The 24,785-nt window shown below is 43.1% G+C and overlaps 1 protein-coding gene across 9 annotated transcripts in view; it reads right to left on the bottom strand.

The window, feature by feature from the left end:
• Positions 1 to 24,785, bottom strand: part of atp2b2 (ATPase plasma membrane Ca2+ transporting 2) — a 107,579-nt gene that overhangs the window by 49,618 nt on the left and 33,176 nt on the right. For 8 of the 9 annotated variants that reach the window (XM_035631820.2, XM_035631809.2, XM_047332474.1 and 5 more), the window contains one exon: positions 10,923 to 11,677. In XM_035631820.2, the coding sequence (XP_035487713.2) occupies positions 10,923 to 11,121 (199 nt within the window). In that variant the 5' untranslated portion in view covers positions 11,122 to 11,677. Of the gene's footprint in view, positions 1 to 10,922; positions 11,678 to 23,279; positions 23,477 to 24,785 lie in introns of those variants that run through there. The other variant, XM_035631813.2, reaches the window with a different exon arrangement.

The raw sequence follows: 24,785 nt of genomic DNA, 5'->3' as shown, positions 1-24,785 counted from the left end.
CACTCCACAAGATAACTAATTATTACTCAGGAATCAGATTTTGCTGAATATATCTACATGAGTGTAAGGATGAAGCTGAATGACCAAAGGTGGCACAAAGACCGAATATTGCCTCTTACATTCATTTTAATGCCCCAAAATAAACGGGTTCTCTTGTTTCTATAGCAATAGCTTTTGCACCCCTTTGTTGCTGTTTTAACTTAAAATGTTATGTAAATGTTATTATTATGTAATGTGTGCAAGCAAAACAGGCCTGTGCGACTACAAAACATTAATAGAAAAGACGGTAGCTGTATCTTGGGTGTAATGCTGCTCATATCATAGAATTTGAATCCCCAAAGGTTTAATTTACACCTCTTAGAACGTCTTCTTTGGAGGCCTGGCAAGAAGCACATCATGAGCAGCACGGGGGGGGGACAGAAACAAGCTGACGGTGACTCATGTGGGATGAAGGAATCAGTGCATATGGTCCTTTTCAATTCATGAAACGTATATTATTGTGTGGAAATTTCGGTGCATGCATGGGCGACTCCCAGTTTATATCCTAGATCTGTGGGTCTGTGCATGTGGAAGGAATGATTAATCGTATTAACATTACGCCTATGTTCGATCTCATTCTCGTGCGGTGACGTTTCTGCCATGTTGGCATTGGTGGCGGGTTCCTCTGTGTCACCTGATTTCTCCTAAAGCCGTTTCAACAAATGACACGTCTGTGGGAAGCAGGACAGCCGCGTAAACTAGAATTACCGCCTCGCAGTCGTGTGCCTCCGCCAACCAGATCAGATAAAACATTAACCGGGTTCCCTACATTCTGCTTGTCAATTGTTCTTCCTCTGAGTCGAGGGTCTGAGGATGGAGGATGTCGTCAGATATTGTGAAGCGCCTCCAGGCACAATTTTTCATTTGTGATATGGAGATATATAAAATAGAATTTATTTGACTTGACTTTGTTAAGCTTTGTGCTCTTGCTCTGCTGTGTCTACTCTATTAGTGGGTACGTTCATTGAGAGAAACAAGAGACGGACTCAAATTCCTCGTTTGTGTTCAAATGCTTGGCCCAGTATATCTGATTCAGATCAGGTGGCAACACACCGTGACGTCACCCGTTGGTTTCTCTTTTTGACCAGTGCCGACTTGGTACTACGATGCGTTATCGTCTATTTTACTCTAAAATGAATGTTCTTTTTCGGAAAAAGTTATGATGTCTATGATGTCAATATGGTGAGTTTAGCACATGATAACATATCACAGATGTTGTCACATTATCCTTTTATCTTATTAGACTGAATTTTCTTCATATTTAGCCTTAGAAATCATTACGAGGGGAAAACAAAGTTCTGAGGTCAGAGTGACCTTGATCGTTCACCTTGAGATAGACTGAGGTATCCCTTTCACAAGAATCGGGCCGGACGGATACATGCAGTAATGCCCCCGGCAACAGCCGACGCTGGTGCGAAAGCGTAAAAATGTTGTTCAGGGAATCTTCTGAAAAATATATCTTTTGACCAATTAATGTCTTCATTCAACCTTTTTCAGAGGCTCATAATTGAAAAACAATGGAAATAATACGAGTCTCTTAGTGATTTTATTAGTCATTATGTGTATCTGTTCCACCGTCTGAGCCTCAAACACCGTAATGATAGCTGGACCGACTGCCCTAGATGTGGACACAACATTAATGAGACGTCTGTTTACACCCTCTGTGTGTGTGTGTGTGTGTGTGTGTGTGTGTGAGAAGAGAGAGGAAGAGAGACCTGGAGAGAAAAAGGGATAGTGAGATTGTGGGGGCATTAGAAACAGAAACAGAAACATTAGATGGTTTTTAAAAGCTTTAATGTTGTAGAAGATTTAGAGCTGATTAATTAATTTAAATTCCAATTCACAAACAATAGAGTTCCTAGAGTTAACTAGGAAGATGGTCATGGTCTTCTAATGTATGATTTTGGAGAAATCTAAATGTCTAGGAATGCTTAAGCAAGAGTTTACAGAGTGGGACTGACTCTGTAATTCAGTTTCTGCAGTTTTAGCCAAACATGTTAATTGGGAGCTGTTCTATTTTCCCTCTTGTGCGCACACGCACACACACACGCACACACACACACACACACACACACACAGGAGTGAAAAGGGAGAGCGAGAGGCTGAAAGGGAGAGTGACAGTGGTCTATCTGCCGTCTCCCATCTGGGTGTCAGTCTCTGGTTTCGCCCCGAGGCTCAGATAAGCTCCGGACACAATAGGGACAGCTATTAAAATTCAAACTACCAGAGAGAGTCATGAAATAGTCATGACAGGTAAGCGAAGTCTACATGCTCCTAATGTGCCACCCTTATTGTCAGTTTGCAAGGAACCGCAAGAGAAATACAGAAATGCTGATTGAGTCGAATAAAAAAATATATATACATTTATCAAGATGTTTTAATGGATTACAGCATAAAATAATATATCTTTCAACCAGTGAAGACTCTTGCAATACGAGTTTACACTAACTCTATATGGAAATAACAGTGAAGACTTGAAAGAGTATTAATCCCTGCCCTTGTTATGCAGCTAAAGATTCATTGAATTGTTGCTGTGTTGAGTCTAAAGACCAAACAGGCTCAGTTTCTGTTTCCTCTATGCCAATGGGCAAGGCATACTGAAATCATAAAGGCTCAGGGAAGGTTAAAGTCTAACTCAGGCCAAGAAGGCATCAGAGTTCCGGTTCCTCTTTTAAGCTTGATGGATGGTATTGTATTCTTCTCTACAATGTGTGTAAAAGTTGAGAGATAGCTGCTCTGTGCCCGTCAACAAGGCAGAGCTGGTTCAGGACCAAGACTGTATCTGTCCGTGTGCCCTTGAGAAGGAAACGCCGTCTGTCCGCATTGGCAGCAGGGGTACCACCCTTGTTCTGGCCCACAGCAGGAGAAGAGGGAGGAGAGAGGTCAACTCAGAGAAAGAGCTGACATGGAGAGAAAGAAGCCGTTCATGGCGCTGCATATCGCAGCCAAAAGCCTTGCCACGTCTGTCAGCTCGCTATCCAAACCCCGTACTCCCAGGCCTGCAGCAGTTCAGATTCAGAGTCAGAACCTTTGCGGCGGACGAGAACTGGATGCATATATTGTTTATGACCAACGATATGTCACCTGTTACTTGCAAGACAGGGAAAAAAGACTGTCGACCACAGGGTGTAGTTCATATTCTAAGCATTAAAAGCAATGCAAGAATCAAACATAGTTAGGAGATTTAATTCCCAGCCTTGATAAGGATTCTTACTCCATCATTGTACTGAAGGCAAAAAATAACAAGAACTTTAAATATCATGGGTGAAAGATGAAGACGACAAAAGAAAATTGGGTGACAATAAAATTAGCTTTGATTTGTGGCTGATGCCGTGTATAAGAATTACAATAGGTGATGTGAGATGTAAGCTGGACTATCTGGAACAACTGCTCTAGAGATTTGTACACAGTTCAAAACCTTAGTGTCCACTTTGGGGAAGATGTTTGTTTTACATTAGCTTCTCAAGGGGAATATGCTGTTCTTCCCAGCACTGAGTTGCTTTTAGAGTGAGTCAGTTTTCAAATCTGGAATTTACAATGTCAGCCACGATCAGTCACGTCTACTGTCTACAATCTGTACACTATGGTATACAATCACCCAGACAGTTATACTGTATAGTCCACTGCTGTGAGTCAGCGCCCGGCTCCATGGGAACAGGCCAGTAGTCTGGTTTTTGGCATCTGTCCTCTTAATTCAGTCAGGCATCTCTTGGGACAGCTGACTTCACTGCCAGCCATGTGTATAGTGTTATTGATATTAAGTATATAAGATGTATAAGCACATTAAAATTATTGTTCCTTTGGTTAATTTCACCAATGTCTTTAAAACCAACATAATCCAAAAATATATTATCAAGCCTTTTTTTTATGCAAACCGTGTCACACATGAAATTGCTTTTTAGTTCAGTGGGTCAACCTTCCATTGTAACTGGTGAAATTACTACATTAACCAACACCAGACGCTTTGTCACCTTTGGACCGGCAGAAAGCTGTGGTTTAAAGCTGAAATTCATCTTTTACATTTGAGTGTGCATTATGGAAACCATAAATGTGATTAAAATGTTAGTGATCCACTACAAAGTACAAAAGTAATACGTTTAACACCTAACCGTATTAGCTGACCTGCTCCTGACGGCTGCAGCACATTCCTTTCTCCCAGTAAATCTTCTTAATATTGCACATTGAGAGTGCTAATGCAGAGTGGCTGACCACAGCGCCACGACGCTTACTGCTTCAGTCTACCTCAAGGTCACAGCTACTACACTTGCAGAGCACCTGTGTGAGTAGCGGTGTGTATTTGTGTGAATGTGTGTGTGTGTGTGTGTGTGTGTCTGCCCACGATGTGGTTTTGCTCCCTTACAGAGCAAAATGGCTGTGAATCATTTATAATCTGTCCTCTGAGAGCCGTCTCTCTCTCTCCCTTTCTTCACTGCCTCCTATTTCATTCTCTCTCTCTCTCTTTTTATACCTTTTCTATCCTTTTTACAGAGTCACCAGGGGAGCGGAGGAGAAGGGAGGGCAGAGAGGAGAGGAGCCGAGTGAAGGAGGAGGAGAAGGAGCAGGAGAAACTGTCCTTATTAAAGAGACGGCGGATCCATGTGAGAGATCCCTTGTGGGACAGAGATTAAATAGACTGCGTCAGAGGGGAACGTGCTCGTGGTGCTGCGACTGGAGGACGCGATTAGTATGATCATCAGGGGGGGGGGGGGGTGGATGGATAGAGGGATGGATGGAGGGGAGGTGGCAAAGTAAGACAGCAAAGGAGGAGAGGTGGGATGTGGTTGAAGAAAGGAGGAGAAGGGTTAAGAATAGAAGAGGACAATGTGAGATGCTGAGATGCAGCAGCACCCAGGCTGAACGGTCGGTGGACGTCATTTCAAGGGAGGGATGAATAAAGATTAGTGGGAAAACATGGGAGAAGATGTGTGTGAGAGATGGAAAATGGCCAACTCAGAGAGGAAAGAGGGAGAGTGAGAGAAAAGATAGAGAGACGGGGAGAAGAGGCGGATGACAGATGAGTGGGGAGAAAAGCTTCCTGAGTTATGTATAGAAGTCACAAAGAGCTCATCATGGGAACGGAACGTAGCAAGTGTGATATGTAGGAGGAATAAAAAAGAGCAATAGTAGCACAGCACTCTCTCAATGTTACAGTAAACTATGATGCTAAATATGATGCTACATGGACAACTGTACCTGTCGGAGGAAACGGTATCAGGTAACTGCACATTAGAGGAGAAGAAAAGATGAGAGTTCTTTTTTACACTTCTGACTGTTGTCTCTTCCGCATGGACACAGAGAAATAACCCAGGTTAGAGATCAGCATCAAGACCAATAATGGTGTTGAGTTAATCAGGCTTAAAAAATTAAGAGTTCACCTCAGTGAGTGGACTAGTTACACACGAACCAGGAACAACCTCCTGCCATGAGAAATACAGGCACCATGTATAATGTATCATCTGGCCAACAGCAAGCAATGCAGGGATCTGCTATAAAAACAACTGTCCTCAATCAACTCATAGACACCTGCATTCGCAGCCTTTTTTTTCCTACTTATTAAAACCTACAATGATCTGTAATACGAAAGGTTTTCCACTGACAAGTGCAAACAACAATTTAAATGCCGTAGAAACCGTGGACTACTTTTTTCCCCGGCGCTGTGACGTTGTTACTAACTTAGTTAAAGAGGTGAGAGCAGGATAGAGAGATGATGAAGGTTACAGATGTAGAGCAAAGTCTATTTAGGCTACGCTGTACACCGGCCCACTGGGATATGAGCGACCGACCATGCAGGACACCGAAATAGAAATGGGAGCAGAGAGGAGAGAGAGAAGGGAGGAGGTGGTGAGGTGCGGTGAGAGAGAGAGAGAGAGAGAGAGAGAGAGAGAGAGAGAGAGAGAGAGAGAGAGAGAGAGAGAGAGAGAAAAAATGGGACTAAGAGTGGAAGGGTTGATAATGATGATGAGGAGGTCTGGAGGGTGCAGGGAAGGAGAAAGGTTGGTAGGTAGGAAGATGTAAGAATTAAGATTTACATCAGACGTCACCGATGGAGTTGCGGATTTGGGAGAACATATTTGCATTCTTGCCAAATGATGCCACTTTTATATCTGTACAGCAGCCAGTCAGCTAACCTGGCAAACAGAAACCATTCACCGGCCGCCTCTGAAACTCACTAATGAACACGTCATATATCTCATTTGGTTAATCCCTACCACAAACAAGCTGACTAAACAATAATTTGCCATCCTACAGTGGCTCATGTGCCGGACTGTTTCTTGGGCAGGGGGCAGTTGCCAGGCAACCAGTGGATACTCCAGGAAGTCACTGATCCGGGCCAAGAAGCAGACCTGAAGTGGTTTTGAAGCCTCTCCTCAAACTCTTGGCTCTTAATAAATGCTGAATGATCGCGTTTGATTCAGCGTAGCGTCTTTGCACAAATTATACTTTAATATTATACAACAACAAAAAATCACAGCTACCGGTAATCATCATTAGATTCCACACTGTGAAAGAGATGAGGACGAGAGAAGCAGGAGGCTTGAGGTTCACCATCTTAGTCAGGATATAAATGATTAAAAGGAAGGTATTTTTCATTTGAGGTTAGAGATCATTACATCATAGATGTGGAGTTGGTGTGTTTTCAAGATATTTGATATGGTCTTCATCATAAACCAATTGTGTCTCTGGAGGAAGAGAAAAGATGATCCGAAGGGAGATTTATAGATGGTGGAGGAAGAACATGTGAAACAGGGAACTGGGGGCCAATAAGAGATGGAGAGGAGAAGGTGGTATTAAGGAGACTGAAAGGAAGTGTGGTGATAGAGGGCAAAAAAAACGGAGACCATTTTGCAATAGGATCACACGCTGCAACGACAACCATCAACATGTTGACATTGCGACCTGCGAGTACTCAGTCGTCATCACTACATTATTACATGAGTATTGCTGATCACATATATACACACACACACACAAGATGAAAAATATACCAGCCGCCCTCTCATGGATGGAAAATATTAAAAAGGAAGAGAGGTGATGGTGAGGATATGAATTTAAAGGAATTTGGATGGTTGGATATATAATAAAAAGTCTTATTTCCCGGCTGGGTATAATATAAGTTATTGAAAAAGAAAAAGTGCTGAATTTTATTGTGGGTAAATTGAATTCCGTCCAGCTGTATTAATTAGCATTTAGCACTTATCTCCCCCCGGCGTGACAACACTTCGTCCCATCACTTTGGTGTGAAGTCACAGTGATGTGCAATTCTTCAGCGACTATGGCAGTTACAAACTGTATTTTTTTTTTAAATTCCCAGGACTAATATCCCTCAAAGAAAGAGAAAAAAGACAATAACATAAAGCAATAATATTTAATCCGAAACTGTAGCGATGCACTTTTTAATCATTCACTGCCTCATATCATCTATATCTACGGGCACGTCAACACTGCCTGAAATCAGACTCCTTGCATTTAGCGTTGTTTCCACACGGAACTAGATTTATTTCTCCTTTCCCGCAAGGTTTGGCCGAGTACCCTCCTATCCCCTCCCTTTTCCACAACATCAAAGACTACCAGTGCCCTGAGCACCTCTTCATCCTCCCGACCTCTCGAAGAATGGCTATGCCCCGAGCACTCGAACAGTTCCCTGCTCCCCTGCGCAGGAGGACCTACCGGCTCTTCACCGGTCTCTTGAGGAAAATGGTAGAGTATCGTGAGCACCCACCAACTGTCTTTTATCTCTGTCTCGCGAGAAACAGGCCGCGTCCCGGGCGCCTTCCTGCCATCCCTTCTCGAAAACCGAGCTGTATAGTCTGACATCCCATCTGGCCCCGTAATGACTCATGCCCTTCACTCACTGCCTGCCTCAGGGAAACGCTAGCTTCTTCACCCCACATTCACCTACAAGGCAACAAATAGGTAACTCCATCCTGTGTGCAGGTATGAAAGCGACTGGGAAAACTGAAAGTACATCCATGGTTATGGAGTTACATGTGCCGTCAGCATATATGATAAATATCATAATCACGAACAAAGGTATTTCATGCAATTTTGATTTTAAAAACCAGACAACTGCTTTATATTTCTTTAACTGGAAATGTTGAATTGGTTAGAATCATTTAAAACTTTATGAAAGCAATACCTTCAGGAAGATTCTTTAAGTGTCTGTAAGGTGTAGTGTTAATAACAGAGATATGTTTCCTCAAACTATGGCTAATGTGTATCCTGTGTGAGAGTTACTGTGACAGTCCCTGTAGTCGTTCATATATGCAACTATGCAGTGATCCCCATGTTCTCTAATCCCAAAGCAAAGATAATGTAGATGAATAAATCAACAGGCTCTCAAATGACAGTTGGATCATTATTATTTGTGTCTTTTCCTCTAGATTGTATAGTTTCACGTGCCGAAGAAAACACTGCTGCAGTATCTTAGCGCCAAGTGCATGTGAAGGCAAGTGCACAACCACTTCACTGGTTGCATTTGTATATTCAGAAAGCCATTATGTATTTGCGCTGTATAACGGAGCATGGCCATTCATGAACTGTTAGTATCATGTGAGAGCGCTGGTATAGGCAACAGTACGCGGGGCTAATAGGTCAACCGTGCTCAGGGCCTCTAACCATCAAACGCAGGCCCCCTGGGACACATACACATTACACACACCACACATGACGACAGCGAGCAATACAGAATGCCTTCAAGGATAATTGCCACGATCATATTTCTGAGGTAACATATGTTCCGCGGAGCAACCACACAGCATAAACATGGAAACACCTGGGATCACTAAGGCAAATAGATACAGCAGATACCATTACTCAGTTTCCACTAAGTGGATGCTCGAGCGAGAGTTACAATTATTCATTATTCGCAATTAATAATTATAAGCACTTATGAGCGAAGAGGGGGGCGTCCTGCTTGTTAGTACCGGGCTAAGATTTGAACCAAAACACGTGGATTTGATAAATGGATTTACTGACAAATAAAAACAAGCTCGAGCACAAGCTACACAACATATTCTTCTTAATTTCACAAATGCCACAATTCTGAGAAATAATGAACGGCACATGCACATTGTGATGTTTTAAACAATCCAGACGACATGGCATGACCTCCCCATTTCCTAATGGACAACGAGGGGAAACTAACATTTTTCACTGTAGGCTTGGGAGTTCATATGAAACTGCACTAGCAAATGGCAATGTCTTAAATGAACTATATCACTAGGACTTGGCCATTAACAAAAATTATAAGTATATGTGTGTGTATATACTTATATACATATATATATATATATATATATATATATATATATATATATATATTATCACGTTTACTTTTCTGTAATGCTGTAAGATAATCAAGTGAAAAATGTACTTTCCCCACAGTGCCATTTACTGCTGTAGACGACAGAAGAAATGAAATGCTAGATTGAACAAATCAGATTACCAGTGACAGAAAGCATGTTAATAATCACACTATTCCAATTTCTATTTGAGAATTGTAATTACTTTAATTTTCAGCTTTATTGCAAGTCTGCGGGGCCGTGATTCTGGGTTAGTGTTTAGGGCCCTGACATAATGCAATAGTCAGAATGCTTATGAGAATGGGAAATATTAAATTAGAATTTGATGTCTGTTATGATAATTGTATTGCTAGTTCAAATTCAGTTTAAACTCAGTGTTTCCTGCAGCACTGCGGGCATCGTTTCACTGTGATGGTGCAAATAGGGAGATCAGCAACAGACACTGCCTCCTGTATCTGACTCAGTACTGATCAGAGCTTCTGTTTTACTGTTTGTTCAACTCAGTGACAGGAACGTTTCTCCCAAACCGATCTCATTTACTCTGCTGTTGTCTTGCCGCAGGTATTATCACCCGCTGACCTAGAAGTGGTGCTGTTGGACGAGGAGACCAGGAAACCCAATCTTCTTGGACTATCTGCCTCTAAGGTTACAGGTTACTTCTGATATCACACACGTGACGCTACATGAATACTGATCAATGATCCCGACGTCAAGGGGAGGCGGATGAATTCAACAGAGTTATAAATCTTCACAGCACAGATGGAGCCATGAGAGTGGTTCATCTGTATATGCTCTGAGTATAAATTTAGGGATTAAATAGTGCATGAGTGAATGCAGCTATGTGCTACGTGATCCTCTTTGTAATGAATACAAATACAGAATTTTTACGTAACAATCGCAAACTAGTCTGGATTTTATTTTTTACACTGAAAAAGTAAAGGTAGAAAGGTGATATTTGTACTGCAAAAATGAATTATTTACCATGTTTTCCAAATTATTAAACGGAATACAAATACCTAGGAAACAGGTGTAGTTTTTTTTTGCTTTCTCATTCCACTCACAACATCCCACGTGGCCCAAACCTCTACTGTGTTGCGCGGGTGGGAGAATGACAAGGGAGGGTGGGGGGCTTGTGTGGGAGAGGGGGAGTGACAGGAGCTAAACTGTCCATAGAGATTTCTATGCATACTAAACAGGCTGGCTGAGAAGGATTGTCATTAGTCCCCTCAAACGGGACTCCCTCCCCTGCCTGCTGTTCTGATGCTGTGCTTACGCATTTCTCCAGGTGCTTGACAAGGTTCCTGCATGTCTGTGCCTTTAGTAGTGTCTTTAATATCAAATAAAGAAGGTGTAACAAGTAAATATTGATCCATATCCAAACCAACAGTGAATCTACCATCAATCTTATTATAGGCTCAATATACAGTAGAACACATTCCTCAAGATGAGGTCCTTCGTACAATACACACCAGCGTGCATATTGATATACACACCCACGCGCACACACATACACACACACAGACACACACACACACACACACACACACACACACACACACAAACACAAACACGGGCACTCACCTTCTGTGGGTGAGGTTTGCAGTCGTGAGCACATTCCCTCCACACCCCCGTAGTCCTCCTGGAGCTTGACCACTGCCTCCGTGCCACGCAGCTCCATCAGCGAGCGCAGCTCCATGAGCGAGCAGCCGAAGCCCGCCACCCGGTCGCTCTCATTTATTTGGTTCTTGGCATAAAAATCGCTGTTCGACATGTCCCCCATGATGTCGGCTAGTCAAGTCAGTTAGATAAGTGTTTCTTTATTGCTTATAGATCAATCAAAAAATCTTGCACAGTAGAGAGAGGAGCTCAGGCTCAACCAAAAAAATCCAAAATAGGTATTAAGCAGGCGACAACAACCAAAAAAGGGGGGGAAGGAATGCCACGTGTAATGTAGGCAGACAGAGAGATTAAAAAAGAGGCCGAAAAATCCAAAGGAGATAAATTGATGAGCAGCTTCTCCGTTTCAGGAGAGGCTGTCGGATATCAGCGGACCAAAAACCATCAAAGAGAAGAAACGAGAAGAGGAGAAAGAGCAGCAGAGTGCGAGGAGAGGAGAGGAGGGGACGATGAGACACGAGTGGGGAGCATCCAGGTGAGCGTTGGACAGCCCCGGTGGTCAGGTCCTGAGAAGGGCAGTGATGATGGCCGCAAGTCCCGTCGCTCTCAGGCTCACCACGGCTGCAGTCCAGACCGGCTCCATGTGTGGCTTCCCATTGCTGATATTCTGCTGTTGCCTCCGCCGCCTCTCTGTCTCTACATGGTGGTCTTCCCCATCACTGTTACAGGGAGGGAGAGAGAGAGAGAGAGAGAGAGAGAGCGCACAAGGATGAGCGTGGCGTTCTCAGGGCAGTGCTGAATGCAGCGGTAGGTGGTGCACAGCTGAAGAACAGTCTCTCCTGGCTGCTGCAGTAACTGTGGTTCTACTGTCTCTATCTACTACTGCTGCTGCTGCTGCTGCTACTGGTGCTGCTAACCTCATTGTGAGGACAGAGAGAGAGAGAGAGAGCGGGAGAGAGAGAGGATATGAAAGAGAGGGAGGGCGGAGAGAAGAGGATGCTCCTCTCTGGTGCAGAGTGGAGAGGAGTTGTGCGCGGGTGGGAGGGCTGCCGCTGCTCTGACGACAGAGCAGCGGCAGCACGTAACGATGCACCGTCACAGGGAGGACGGGCTGAGCGGCGGAGCTGCTATCTCACCACCAGTTTCTACACTGAGTGACCTCTTCTATGCCACATCTCCACCATGAGACATTCCTCTCTGCCTCTGTCGCTTTGTAACACGCCTCGTGTTAAAGATTCCACTCCCTTTTTTCTCCCGCCCTCTCAGCATCGTGGAACTGCACTCAGCCAGGGAGAGGAGACTTGTGCGGTGTTTAAGCGGCAGGGGGCAATTTAATCGACTGAAGGTGATTCAAAGTTTGCGACCGACAGCAGAAATTTTGCACAATGCCGTTTTTCAAGAGGTCAATGGCACGGTGGGATCAGCAGCACTTGTAAATGCAATCAGATTTAGTTTTTAGTCTTGATATTTGTTGTCAGGGGAAACAGAATATTGTAGATCTTATCATTTCAATGACTTTAAGATGAGTTTCACACAAACACATTATGTCACAATACAAAGCACAAAACATCGGTGATCCGTCACCAGTGATTGACGAACATGTTTGCGTCCAATGACGCCAGTGACGCGGCATGTCACAAATAATCTAAATAGGCTTTATTATTAATATTGTTTTGAAAATTATTATCCAATGTAAACCTCTGGCTCTGAGCTGCCCTTTATCTCCACCCACCCACTCAGAGGGAGACCTGGAGTCATGGATGCTACAGATCTGTTATTGAGCAGCAGGCCTCTCTGAAGGGACAAAGTAAGACAGCACAGTTGGCATTGACAGGTGTGACCCACTGAGCCTGCTAAACATTTCTGTAAAATCAGATTAAGGAGAGAATTTCTTCCGCTACACATTAATATAATAATTGAACAATGCATATTTCATCTTAGTTGGGTTCTGGGTAGTGTCCATTTCTTGAACAAACAAACAGAAAAGAAGAACAGCACGGGGCAGCACTTCATCTTTCTCTCTGCTTCTTCTCCAACATTTTAAAGCTTCCCCCCTCCTTCGCCTGCCGACCAGGTCCAATCAATGTTGGCGGTACTCTCTGCGTGCGGGAAGACATCTGTGCCTGCCAGATCCTCCAAACCCGTCAAATGAGAGCAAACAAATGCTCTCCGAGGAAATATGTGTTTGTGTGTTTATTCGCGTGCCCGAATCTGTTAATCAAGTGGCTGGCGGAGGAGAGAAAACTAACACCACACAGGTAATTGTCTTTTGCACCAGATGGACCACCTGCAAAAGAGACACACACTGCCACCATCACCACTTGTCCCTGTGTACCTTCACGGTGCTTCCACACCAAGTGTAATGATGTTTGTTTTTTTGTTTTTTTATCCTAGCCTGTCTTTTGCTGCTTATCAGTCAATAAAGGCATGATTCTGGTTCCTATAAATACTAAACTGGCCTTACTGAGCATTAATTCACATTAATTAAAAAGTGGGAGAAAAATAAAATTATATATATATATATATATATATATATATATAAACAGAAACATAAACCTTGTAATTCATACTCAACCATAGACCATATATAAAGGTCCGGAAAGTGAAGCTAATGCAGTGCCTGGAACCCGTATTCTCTCAAATGACCAGTAGAGGCAGCATTGATGTTCAGGTTGTACATGATGGTATCATTTAGAGAACAATGGACGGTTAGAGAACAATGGACGGTTATGCATTGGGGGACGGCTACAGCGTGATTGACAGCTAGTACTGGCCAACGGGTACTGGCCAACAGTTCTCGATTCAAAAGAAAAATCCTGAAAATTAATAGTGGATAGCAATGCAGTAAAACATGACTAATGTCACGCAGGATGTCAGTGCAGCTATCTCCACAACATCTCCATTATCACCGACCACGTAAGGCTGTGTATTTTCAGCTCCATATTATCGCGTCGTTGATGTAAGTGACTGGTGGTGGTGTTAGATTCTGCTGCCACGCAGCTGCCTGTCGTTCAGTTAGGACGGCATGCACAGGAGTGGGAGAGGTGGAGACGTGGGAGGGAGGGACAAGAGGGGAAAGGAGAGAGAGAGAGAGAGAGAGAGAGAGAGAGAGAGAATGCAGAGAGCAAAATATACAGAATTACAGAAATAAGAGGTTAACGCATAGTCGATCGCAGGGTGGAGGGCAAGATAGAGGTGAGGTGCACTGCCGACACCCGAGTAACTTTAGAACAGTTGATGTCCTTCCTTTTCGCCGAATGTTAACACACACACGGACACAGTTACACCACCATGCATACACTTTGTGCACGGATAATTGATTTCCTCTTTCTTAGGAAAAGGAGGGCAGCTGTGAGGGAGAGCTATTGTTGACGTCCACAGATGATGAGGGGAGTGTGTCAAAATGGTTCCTCTTCACTGTTTTTCATATTTTCAACATCAAAGGAGAAAGTGTCTCTTCCCTAAATACTGAGGACATGGAGCTTTTCACGAGTTTTGTCTGAACCTTGCAAAATCCTGCCAACAATTTTTCCTTTTGCCACCATCAATCCGCTCGTCATTCCTGTCCCTTCATATACTGTCCCCTGAATCTTTAAATTGTCCGTCTCTCCGTACAGTACCTGACTCAACACCTCCCTGCTGTGCGGTTCTTCCGTCTACCTCCCTGCCCACTTGCCTGTCTGTCGCCATAATTGTTGGGCAAGCTCACCACCGCTTGACAGTGAATAATGAGCGACATACGATCAAACGCTCAAGAAGAGAGCGCAGCTTTTCTTTTCTTCTTTTTTTTGGTGCAAGAACATCTGATTGGACTTTATGAACCTGAACACCATATGGGATCCGCATTAAAACACAAGGCTCCGTGGCCAGATGCTGAGACCATCTGACCGACATACATGTACAATGTTTGCCTTATGACAATCCACAGACGCATCTATTACCACAAGCCAAACGTCACCAAACAGATATTGTCTATGCAGTCAATAATTATTGTTTGGCTCAAGGTATTAAGCCATTTATTTCCCTTTCTGTCTTTTAAATTATTGCTTTTTTTTCATTTAGATTGCTCATTTTTAGTTAGTGCACATAAAGTAGAGAACACTGTAATTTCACTAAGCATCACTACCTATTCTATTATTGTTGTTGCAAGGCCACTTTATTTCTTTAAGTGCCTTGTAGTCTGCCAGCCTGAATCAATTATTCCATAACATTTTAAGTATATACACTCAAATGGATTACTAAAAGATGGCTTCCTATCTTATCAATATTTTTCCGTTGGTATGGCTATGTAGGATTGAATATGTGATTTTAGGGCATTCAACTAATACTATGAGCATCACTTTGTGGAGCTGTTTTCTACTTTAGTGTTGATTTCCCCTTAATTATGGATTTCTCTCTGTGTCGTGCCCAGCGATTTGTCTGCTCGCTCTGTCATCATAAAGAACAAGTGTTAGCGATGAAACGTTGCTTTTTCGTTGATGAAAAAGTTCCTGGTGTGACGAGCAGCGGGTCATTCGTTGTCCTCCACAGAGGAGCCGTTTGCATTCTCTGTGCGTCTGTCTCAAAATGTCCTTGAGCACAGTGAGGCAGAGCAGAGGTATGAGCTGTGCCCACTGCACCACCACCACTACCAGAAGCCCTGGCACACAACGCCCCCTGCCTGTGACAACAAGTAGTGCAGGGGATGTCACAACGACGAGGATGCTGCTCTGCACACCTACACGTTCAAAAGCATCTCATTGTAATTACACACTGACAGGTTCACAAAAGCTTGTAGGTTTGTGTCATGGCGGGAAGAGATTCCATTCAAAAGCACTGATCAGAAGTGTTTTATTTTTGAATTGAATCAAGGTGACCAGAAGGTACGAAACAACATCGACACCTTACAATGTGAAACAACCGTGACGTGACCAGCTTCAGAGAGGACATGAACACCCCATCTTAACAAAGATAAATATTTAAAATATGAATATAACATGAACACCCCATCTTAACAAAGATAAATACTTGTTGTTCATGATAGTGTTTCCACTTCCTGCACATTTCAACGAATACAGGGACAGGGAGTAGCTGATTAAACACGAGAGTTATCTCATTGGGTCTAGCTTTCTCTGTTCGATTAGATTTAATTTAGTCATGACAACGTGACTATGCAAGCACCCATAACAGTGTTGTCAATGAAACAGAAAAAGCAAATTTACTCTATGCCTCGGTTTTGTACGAGCCACGCTACCACTGTGAGTTTGTGCGGTAAATCAATTGTGAAATTGTCTGAAGTGGGAATCCCCCAACACACGTACATGCGCATGTTACGTAACAGCTGCACTGCAATACTGCACTGCAATATCCAAACACACACACACACAAACAATCAGAGACAACAAAAAGACACGTTAACGGACACCGTCTCAGAGGCGAACTGTTATATAAGAGCCACGCGGCGAGCCTCACTTCAGGCACCATCAGTGCTCTGTAATTGGACTGAAAGCAGCTGCCATGCTAACTAGGCGCAGCAGACGGACGAAGTCTGACGAAGGAAAAGGGCTTATTTTGAGTAACCGGTGCAGGAGATTGCGAGGGAACTGGGGCAGCCTCGACTAACATCATGGTCGGAGAGAAGATGAAGAGGGGGACAGAACGGAGAGGAATGCGAGAGAGGAAGGCGGAGAGGGAGACACACATCTTCCCATGTGCATGTGTGCTACGGCGGATCACAATTCGTGAGGGGGCTTCTGAAGAAAAAAACAGTTGGCCAGGCAACCCCCCCCCCCTCTCAGATAGATAGCTGCAGGGGTTTCTGTGTCACTGCAGAGGCAGAGTGAGAAGCTACAAACTGGTGATGAGATGCTCTAGCTGCGAGAAGACTGGGTTAGAGGACCGAGGACGACACATCGAGTGGTTCGAGCCCTTTGGTCCAAACAGAAGAAGCTCATAGTCGACCATATCATCCACATCTATGACAAACACCTCCCTCCCTCCGCCTCCTCTTCCTCTCAATAATAGGTGAGGTTGTGCCACTGTAGGTTACTGCATCACCCTCACTCTCCTCCTGACTTCCACCTGTCTCTTTTTTTCCCCTTCCCTGGCTCTGCAGCACACGCACTCCCATTTTTGTCTGTTGCACAGATGTCACCTTCCCTCTAGCCTCGGTCCATTCGCCATATTCGACCGCCTGCTCACCCTCTCCCCTTCTCTTCTTTGTGTGCAACATCTTTTCATTAGGATTAACGTTGATTTAAGTTATCGTTTCAAATTGCCTCAGTCTTTGAGCATTCGCGACAAATAACTGCATCTTTTTTTTTTGTCCTGTTCTTCCTTCTGTTCTGCAACTTGAACACTCCTGAAAAAAATACACTGTGGTGCAAACTACTGAAAAACCAGCAAGCCCAAATGTTGTCTGTACATAATTATCTTATGATAAATAGTGGTATATTGTGAGCTTAAAAGTGGAGAGAGTCGCTGTTGTTTTAACAGGCTGTGGTTTTGCCTCTGCAGGAGATCATCCTGTAGAATAGGAGCATGTCGGCTCTCTTCTGATGAATTCTCCAATTAAATGAGACTCCCGGCCCGATTCCTCCAGAGCACGGCGTCTCGCTGTCAATCACTTTGGACAGGAACTCGGGGGAGTGAAACCCTGGTAAATTATAAGGTAGTGGGGAGTGAAGTGGGGAGTGAAGTGTAACGCCGTTTTGCGGTATTTAATGTTTTTTTCTCTGAAGAGAAACCGGTGGTGGTGATAGAATGGCATTAAGAATTAACAGCAATGAGTTGAATTGCAAACGATCTCACAAAACTACAGGCTTCAGAATGTCTTTACTTTCACTCTAGAAATATAATCTTGAACATGCGTTTCTTGACTGAAAAGAAAACAGCTCAGGTGAGTAGTCACCAATCTGAGCCAAGCACATCACATTAACATTATAGTCAAACAAGCGGGATGTTTAACTCCTGTTCAAAGCCTGACAGATCGGAATCTGTGCTGCTTCTTCTAACAGAATGCAAAGTGATCAAATATATATGAAGATGTATTATTAAACGTGGACAAGCCACAGCTACTGCATGTTTTAACAGCCACTCCAGCGGCATTGGCTTTACAAATGGCAACGTCAACTAGTTGGTCCACCGCTTACGTTCTGTCTTACTTCACAACTCTTTGATGGATCGCCATTAACTGTGGTGCAAACGTTCAACTGAGTTTCCCCTGATCCAGTGAAGTAAGTTTCTCAACACCTACTTAGCGGAGTGGTGCACAATTTTGTGTGTTGCGTTGACATTCATGATTACTATCCAATGATATCCTGACTTCTCAATGAGGTCACATTTTTCATTTGTTGGGATACGTTTGTGTCTGGCCATCAAATAACACAGCAAAACTAATTATATTCCATCAGCCACAAAGTGTACTTGTTAATTGACGGTAAATAGCAAAGGCTTGCACGCTAACATGGTTCACATCACCTGCTAATCACAATGACATGGTGATATTAATGTTCTGCTCAAAGCCCTGCTTAAATTAAACTGCCTGATCCGTTCGCGCAGTACGTTACTATGATTTTAAACTGCATTACTAAGAAAAATGTCAACAACCCAATGCATTGAAAACGTAACTTCCCGAACAAACTACGTAGGGAAACTGTACCAGGTTCAACCTTTTCTCGTGTGTACAAATTTCACAGCCGTCTGTATCATAACCTTATCCACTTGAACCTACTCGAACCTAAAAATGAGTCCGTTTATAACCTGTTACTACCATCAGAGAATAATGCATCAAACAAGTGGATGACAAATGGGCTTTTGGGGATTTGACAAATCCTTACACAGTATGACACATGGTGCAGACCACACGTTATACACGATCGCAATGGCCGACACTTGGGCAAGAGGGTAACTAATCAAGAAAGACCCTGCGGAACACACTGAGTCATCATCATTTCCATGGATGAATTTTTAAACTTGTGTATAATGAGAAAAGTTCAGGTTTTGGGTTAAATCCCTAACATACTGTTTTATCTGCCTCTGATTATTCATGTGAGCATGTGCATCGACAGACAGAATCAAAAATGGCGTATTTTTTTTAATCGCTAATGCCACCAAGGCTCGGACAAATAGTCACGTTTGGTTTGTGTCAGAAGTCAATTTTGTTTCAGTCCTATAATTGCTGCCACTGGTTCGTTGTTCAGCTACAGCATGTGCCAGTGAAAGGATCTAATCTCTACATGTCACAGAAAAAGAAATCTCATTCATACATGTCAGCACATTTGCGTACATGTGTGCTTTTTGCGCCCACTTTCAGAAAGGACTATGATGTCAGTTGTCTGAGATTCAATTTTCATTATTATGATATTTGTCGTGTTGTGAGCATTTCTACTCTGACAAATAAGTATAACAGGATTGCTCATACTGTTTCTACCGAAAATTAATTGGAAGAGCAATTATCTGTGTCAACAAAAACCCAGCTGTTAAAAAACTAAAACCTCCATTTGTTCTGTGTGCCCAGGTTTCTGACCTCATATTACTCATCTGTTCCTAGATTTGAGTCTCGTCTTTTCAGATGCACTCCGCTGCTTTTCAGCACAACAAGCTGCTTAATTTGAGTCCACAAAACATCCGGGAATCAAAAAGCATGATACAGCTTCTAACACGAGACCTACACGTGCAGCTGCTGGGCAAGCACTGTGAAATGGCAACTGAGGTAACCATTCATGGCACTTGACTGCTTTGTCATTTCAAGGGTTCTAGGAATAAAATAGTGTGTATTTATTACTATTTTTATAGCTTTAACATACCAGACCACCCAAATACAATTGACGGAAAAGGCTGGATGACAGATATACACAAAGTCTGAATAACACTAAGCTCTCCTTGACTATTATCAGCTATTTGTATGAACTACTGTATGTATAATTGCATCATATGGAGACTTTTTCAGATTAAAGTTGAAAAGATCAAATGTTTGATGTAACGTTGATGGTCTCACATCAATTAGAAAGCAAGTTAATTTAACTGTCCGCCACCATTGAAATCCAAAGTAGGCAATTTCATGTACATTATCTCCAGTCTGATGTTCAGTCCACTCCTATCATCTGTTTACGATTGATATCAGTGTCGGATTATTGTGGTCTCAACCCACTGCCAGACCCATTTAGTATCTTACTTCACAGTACAAGAGGTTTATTTTACTATCCTGAAACAGAAGTGCATGGATCTAGTGAAATGAAGGTTGTGATGGAAACTATCTTGTGAATAATTTGGTGCGCCAACACATTTTACACAAAGTAATCTGACTGTTTCAATAAATAAACCACCTGCTTCCCCTTTGCCCGTTTACCTCCCGTGTGCCTCGTTGCCTATTTCCCCCCTAGCAGTTGATTAAATACATATATATTCTTGCCAGAGTCTTCCTACAGGGGGGACATTTGGAGTCTGTTAGGAACCTATGCTTGGTTAGGAGTGTGCACATGAGGAAATGTTATCTGTAAAACAATCTGTCTGATGGTGCCACCGAGCGTGTAGGACTAAAATCTACAACAATAGCTGGCAAAACATCTGGCCCCGGTGATGCGCTCGTGCCATTGTTTCGGCAGATCGAGCATTGGTGCCGGCACAGGAAGAAAAGGACTGATAACGGCGTTTCAGGTTTCACTGAAAAAATAGGACAACAAGCGTGAGGCCTAGAAAGATAGACTAGAAATCGAAAGAGACGTGGGGATGTTATTGTGGCTTTGAATTGCGCTCTCTACAGCAAGATAAAGAGGAATTGAAATGCACGCAGCAGAGCATGTCTATCTATCTGTTAATAGAACAAAAGAGGGGGCTTGCAGAAGATTCACCGGTAGCCATTTTAGTCCAACAAATCCCATTCATCAAATTTTTTTCTATTGAATGATTAGTAGCAGAACTTAACCAAAACTTTAAAAGGATATTACAGTGCGACACAGTCTGTACATAGTGATTCATGGCTCACTAGATTTACGTCTACGTATTCTGAAGACTGAAAGACAGACGTGATGTAGTTTGTTTGTTTCTGTGATGAACGTGGTATATGCTTAAAGCATATAAATTATTCAAAACATTTCAACCATACATACAATCGTGCATCTATATTTGTTGTTTTCAGAAAGTGAGTTCACAAGTTTTTCAATGCATACAGAATGTGCTACGGGCCGTGTGCACACTCCTATGCATGCACTAACACACATTAGCTTCCTGCTGCAATGGCCCTCTCTTTGCTCCAGATGAGTCTGTAGAAATCATGAGGGAGTTAATGGTCTAATTAAATTCAACACATGCAGGATAAGTGTGCTAGAAGGGGACTAAAAACAGAAGGAGGAGAGGAGAGGAGGGGAGGAAACATACAAAAAAGAATAATTAAAAAGGTGAATTAGCAACAGTAGTCTTGTAGTCCTCCTTACACATAACATTTGTGAAATTGTGGACAGATGAATAGGTTCTTGTCAAAATATTGTTATTTATTCCCCGCTTCATTGAATTGACATAATAAATTGTAACACCAGTCAGACCAAGATTATTGCATGATTTTTTTCCATTGTAACTGTAATTTTTTTTTGTCCAAAATGCCAAATTTTCCTCAGTTTAGTATAAACTGTATGAAATACCGTACAACCACCCTCGGACTGAATTATGAGTAAGAATTAAAACATGTCCTCGGATAGCATGACAGCTCTCCCTCTCTCTCCTCACATCTTTTCTCTCCTCTGTTCTATAAGAATCCTTCCACAGGCTTACAAACACAAAAATGAACTATTTATAAATATAATCTCTAATCTTCTGTCATTTGTTATTACAGAACAGACAATATAAAAGAACACTTGGTAGCACAACGGTGCTTTTTTTTTTGTGGAAAAATTGACTCTTCCTCAGCACCGTGTTTGTCACTGTGCAACGCAGAGGTGATGATGACACAGCAACCTTTAATGCGCTGCGACGCTAACGGATTGAGATATGGCAGAGCAGGTGTGGAGTTTGTTTTTCTTTTAAACATCTGTTGTTCTTCTAAATGGTTGTCAAATCAATATTAAAATAGCATGAAAACTACAAACATGCATATTTCCGTGTAAATGCATAAAGAACCTTTGCATGTTATTTTTTTATGTGAAGGACGTGGTAAATTTCATTATGCAGTATTTATACGAGTTTACTCCTGTACTGATGTGGAATTGGAAATGTAACATCTTTTTAGGCCCTAGTATTTTTCCTTAAGAAAAAAAATGAAGTGGACTATGTCACTGCTTGTTTGCTGTGCAACCATTATTCCACTAACTTCATCAAATGTAAGATACGATTTCACGTCACATGTGGAATGGATGCTTTATGAAGGGAGTTAATAAAGAGAGAGTGTGGGGAAAAGAAAGAGAGAAAGGGACAGACCGAGGAAGGACACTCTGCTCCTGAGCTGTCTGGCTGTCTTGGTGCAGTGGAGCTGATGGTTGAGGTCACACAGTCGACCCAGTCCCGAGTGAGGTACAATCAATTTCCTATGACAGTCTGTGCAACAATGTAGCTGGTTGATTGAATGACTGTCTGAACAACTAACTTGATTACCGAACGACTTGGTGGCTAGACTGGTTGTGACAATTTACTTTCTTTTTCTTCTTTTTGTGCAAACACTTTCTAACTGACCTGACTGACACGTCGAGGAATGAGACAAGAAGACAAGCGAGAAAACAACTAACCAGCTATTGACGTTTCTTATTCATCGACCTGTGACAGGAGTTGGCCACGGAGTCAGAGAGACAGCCGGTCAGGAAAGCAGAAAGCCAACGGATCAAGGAGGAGAGGTGATAATGTTCCCAATTAATTCAGTCACCGTGCCAAAACAGTCAGTTAGCTATTGCAGGGAAGACACGGGCCAGCAAACACACACGAGCAGTTACGGCAGCGAAGCCGGCTGCTGGGACAGAACCAGTCAGTGCGTGTGACAGAGAAGAGAGACTTCATGCTGCTGACAAATGACGAGGTGAGAAATTCAACATTTTCATCCAAGGAAATGACAAGTCAAGAGGATTTTATATACACCCACAAATGTAGATATAATGCACATAGAGGTAGACGAACACTGATTATTAAGGAATTACATTGCCAAATGGGACTTATTTCTACCAGAGTATCCTTCATCTTCATCTCTCCTCTCCATCTGTTACAAATCACCCTCTCCTGGCAAACCACAGACACACTCTTATTCACACATTGCTGCCTCAAAAACATGCAGATGATTTACAGCAACGGCATAAAAAGCGATGAATGAAACCGGCAGACACGAATAAGCGTCCAGACACATTTTAAAGGAGCACATATACTTACATGGCAGCAAGGTTATCACCACCACCATCATCATCATGACGTGAATATCCTACCACCTAAAAAGTGATATTGCGACGGCACATGCAGGAGCGGACCCACCACCACAGTGGCTTTCAGTATGTGTGCGTGTGTGTGTGTGTGTGTGTGTGTGTGTGTGTGTGTATATATGTGTGTGTGTGAGGTGAGTGTAGGTGTGCGTGTGAGTGTGGAGAGTCGCTAAGCTGCACTCTCACTGCTACTGCCTCAGCTGGGGCTGTCTCAATGCACAGCCTGTACCATGTCGGCAGGCAGCAGGGGTGGGCGTGTGTGAGCGCGTGCATGTGTGTGTGTGTGTGTGTGTGTGTGTGTGTGTGTGTGTGAGAGCAGTGCTGCACAGCAGAGAGGCTGTTCTTCACTTGACAAGACTTTTTCTTGACTGATTAGAGGGATCAAGATAGATAACTGGGATGATAAATTGATGAAAATAGAGGGGGGTGGAAGAAGAAGGGAACAGATGTGGCAGTCAGTCCTTGTCTACATGCCTCTGCTTCCCATGCTCCCTCTTACTCCCTGTCTTTGACATTTTGCAGAGGGTCCACTGGAGACACACTTGCGACCTCATTTCAGAAATGACTGAGGGACTGAGAAAAAAAGGGCGGTAGAAAGACAGAGGGAGACAGAGGGAATAGATATACACGACACACAAAAACTTACATACAGCTCACCCCAGTGGACATAGTTGCTTCAGGACATAATGCTTTGTATACCCAAAGAAGGTGAGTGCCCGTGTGTGTGTGTGTGTGTGTGTGTGTGTGTGTGTGTGGCTCATCCACTATCACACACACCTACACACAAACACACCTGTTCTGCCCCAGACATTCATCTGGCTATCCACCAAGCCAGCCACGACAGGAGAGGATAACAGCTTTGTCATGTTGCCGTCACGTCGCTATCCCACATTTCATCTCGTCACAGTTTGTAGGGGGAGAGTGAGGGAGACGGGGGGAAAGCAAGACCTTGCCATGTCTAACTGTTACCCCTCTCTCTCTCTTTCTCTCTTTCTTATTTGTAAAGGTCTGATTTTTTGCCTCTCTCTTTTGTCGGTGTATTTGTCTCACAGTGTAACACAGACTGGTGTATTATTATGATGTTGGACAGCATCAGCATCACTAGTAGCATTCCCAAACTATAGGTTATTGCCATTAGGATGAATACATGTTAAGACAGAGCTGAGCCCCGCACATCCAGGCTAGACTGTGTTGCGCCTCACCATACAGACTCTGACCAGAGAAAGCCCCTTCTCTGAGAAAGCACAGAACATTGTCCGAAATCAGAGGCAAAGACTGCATTACCCATAATGCCCGGGATAGCCGGACTATTCACGTACATATCTACCTCCACAGACCCACTGGAAGCGGATTGTTGTTGTTTGTGTTGATTGTTTGCGTAGTACTAGTATATAATAGAGGTTTATTATCATAAGTGTTGTTGGTTGTAAATTGATTTCACTGTTGTTAATAAATTCTG

This window comes from Scophthalmus maximus, chromosome 6 (genome assembly GCF_022379125.1).
Source record: "Scophthalmus maximus strain ysfricsl-2021 chromosome 6, ASM2237912v1, whole genome shotgun sequence".
Taxonomy (NCBI): domain Eukaryota; kingdom Metazoa; phylum Chordata; class Actinopteri; order Pleuronectiformes; family Scophthalmidae; genus Scophthalmus; species Scophthalmus maximus.
The sequence above is the reverse complement of the archived record's forward strand: the minus strand, read 5'-3'. Positions and strand labels throughout refer to the sequence as shown.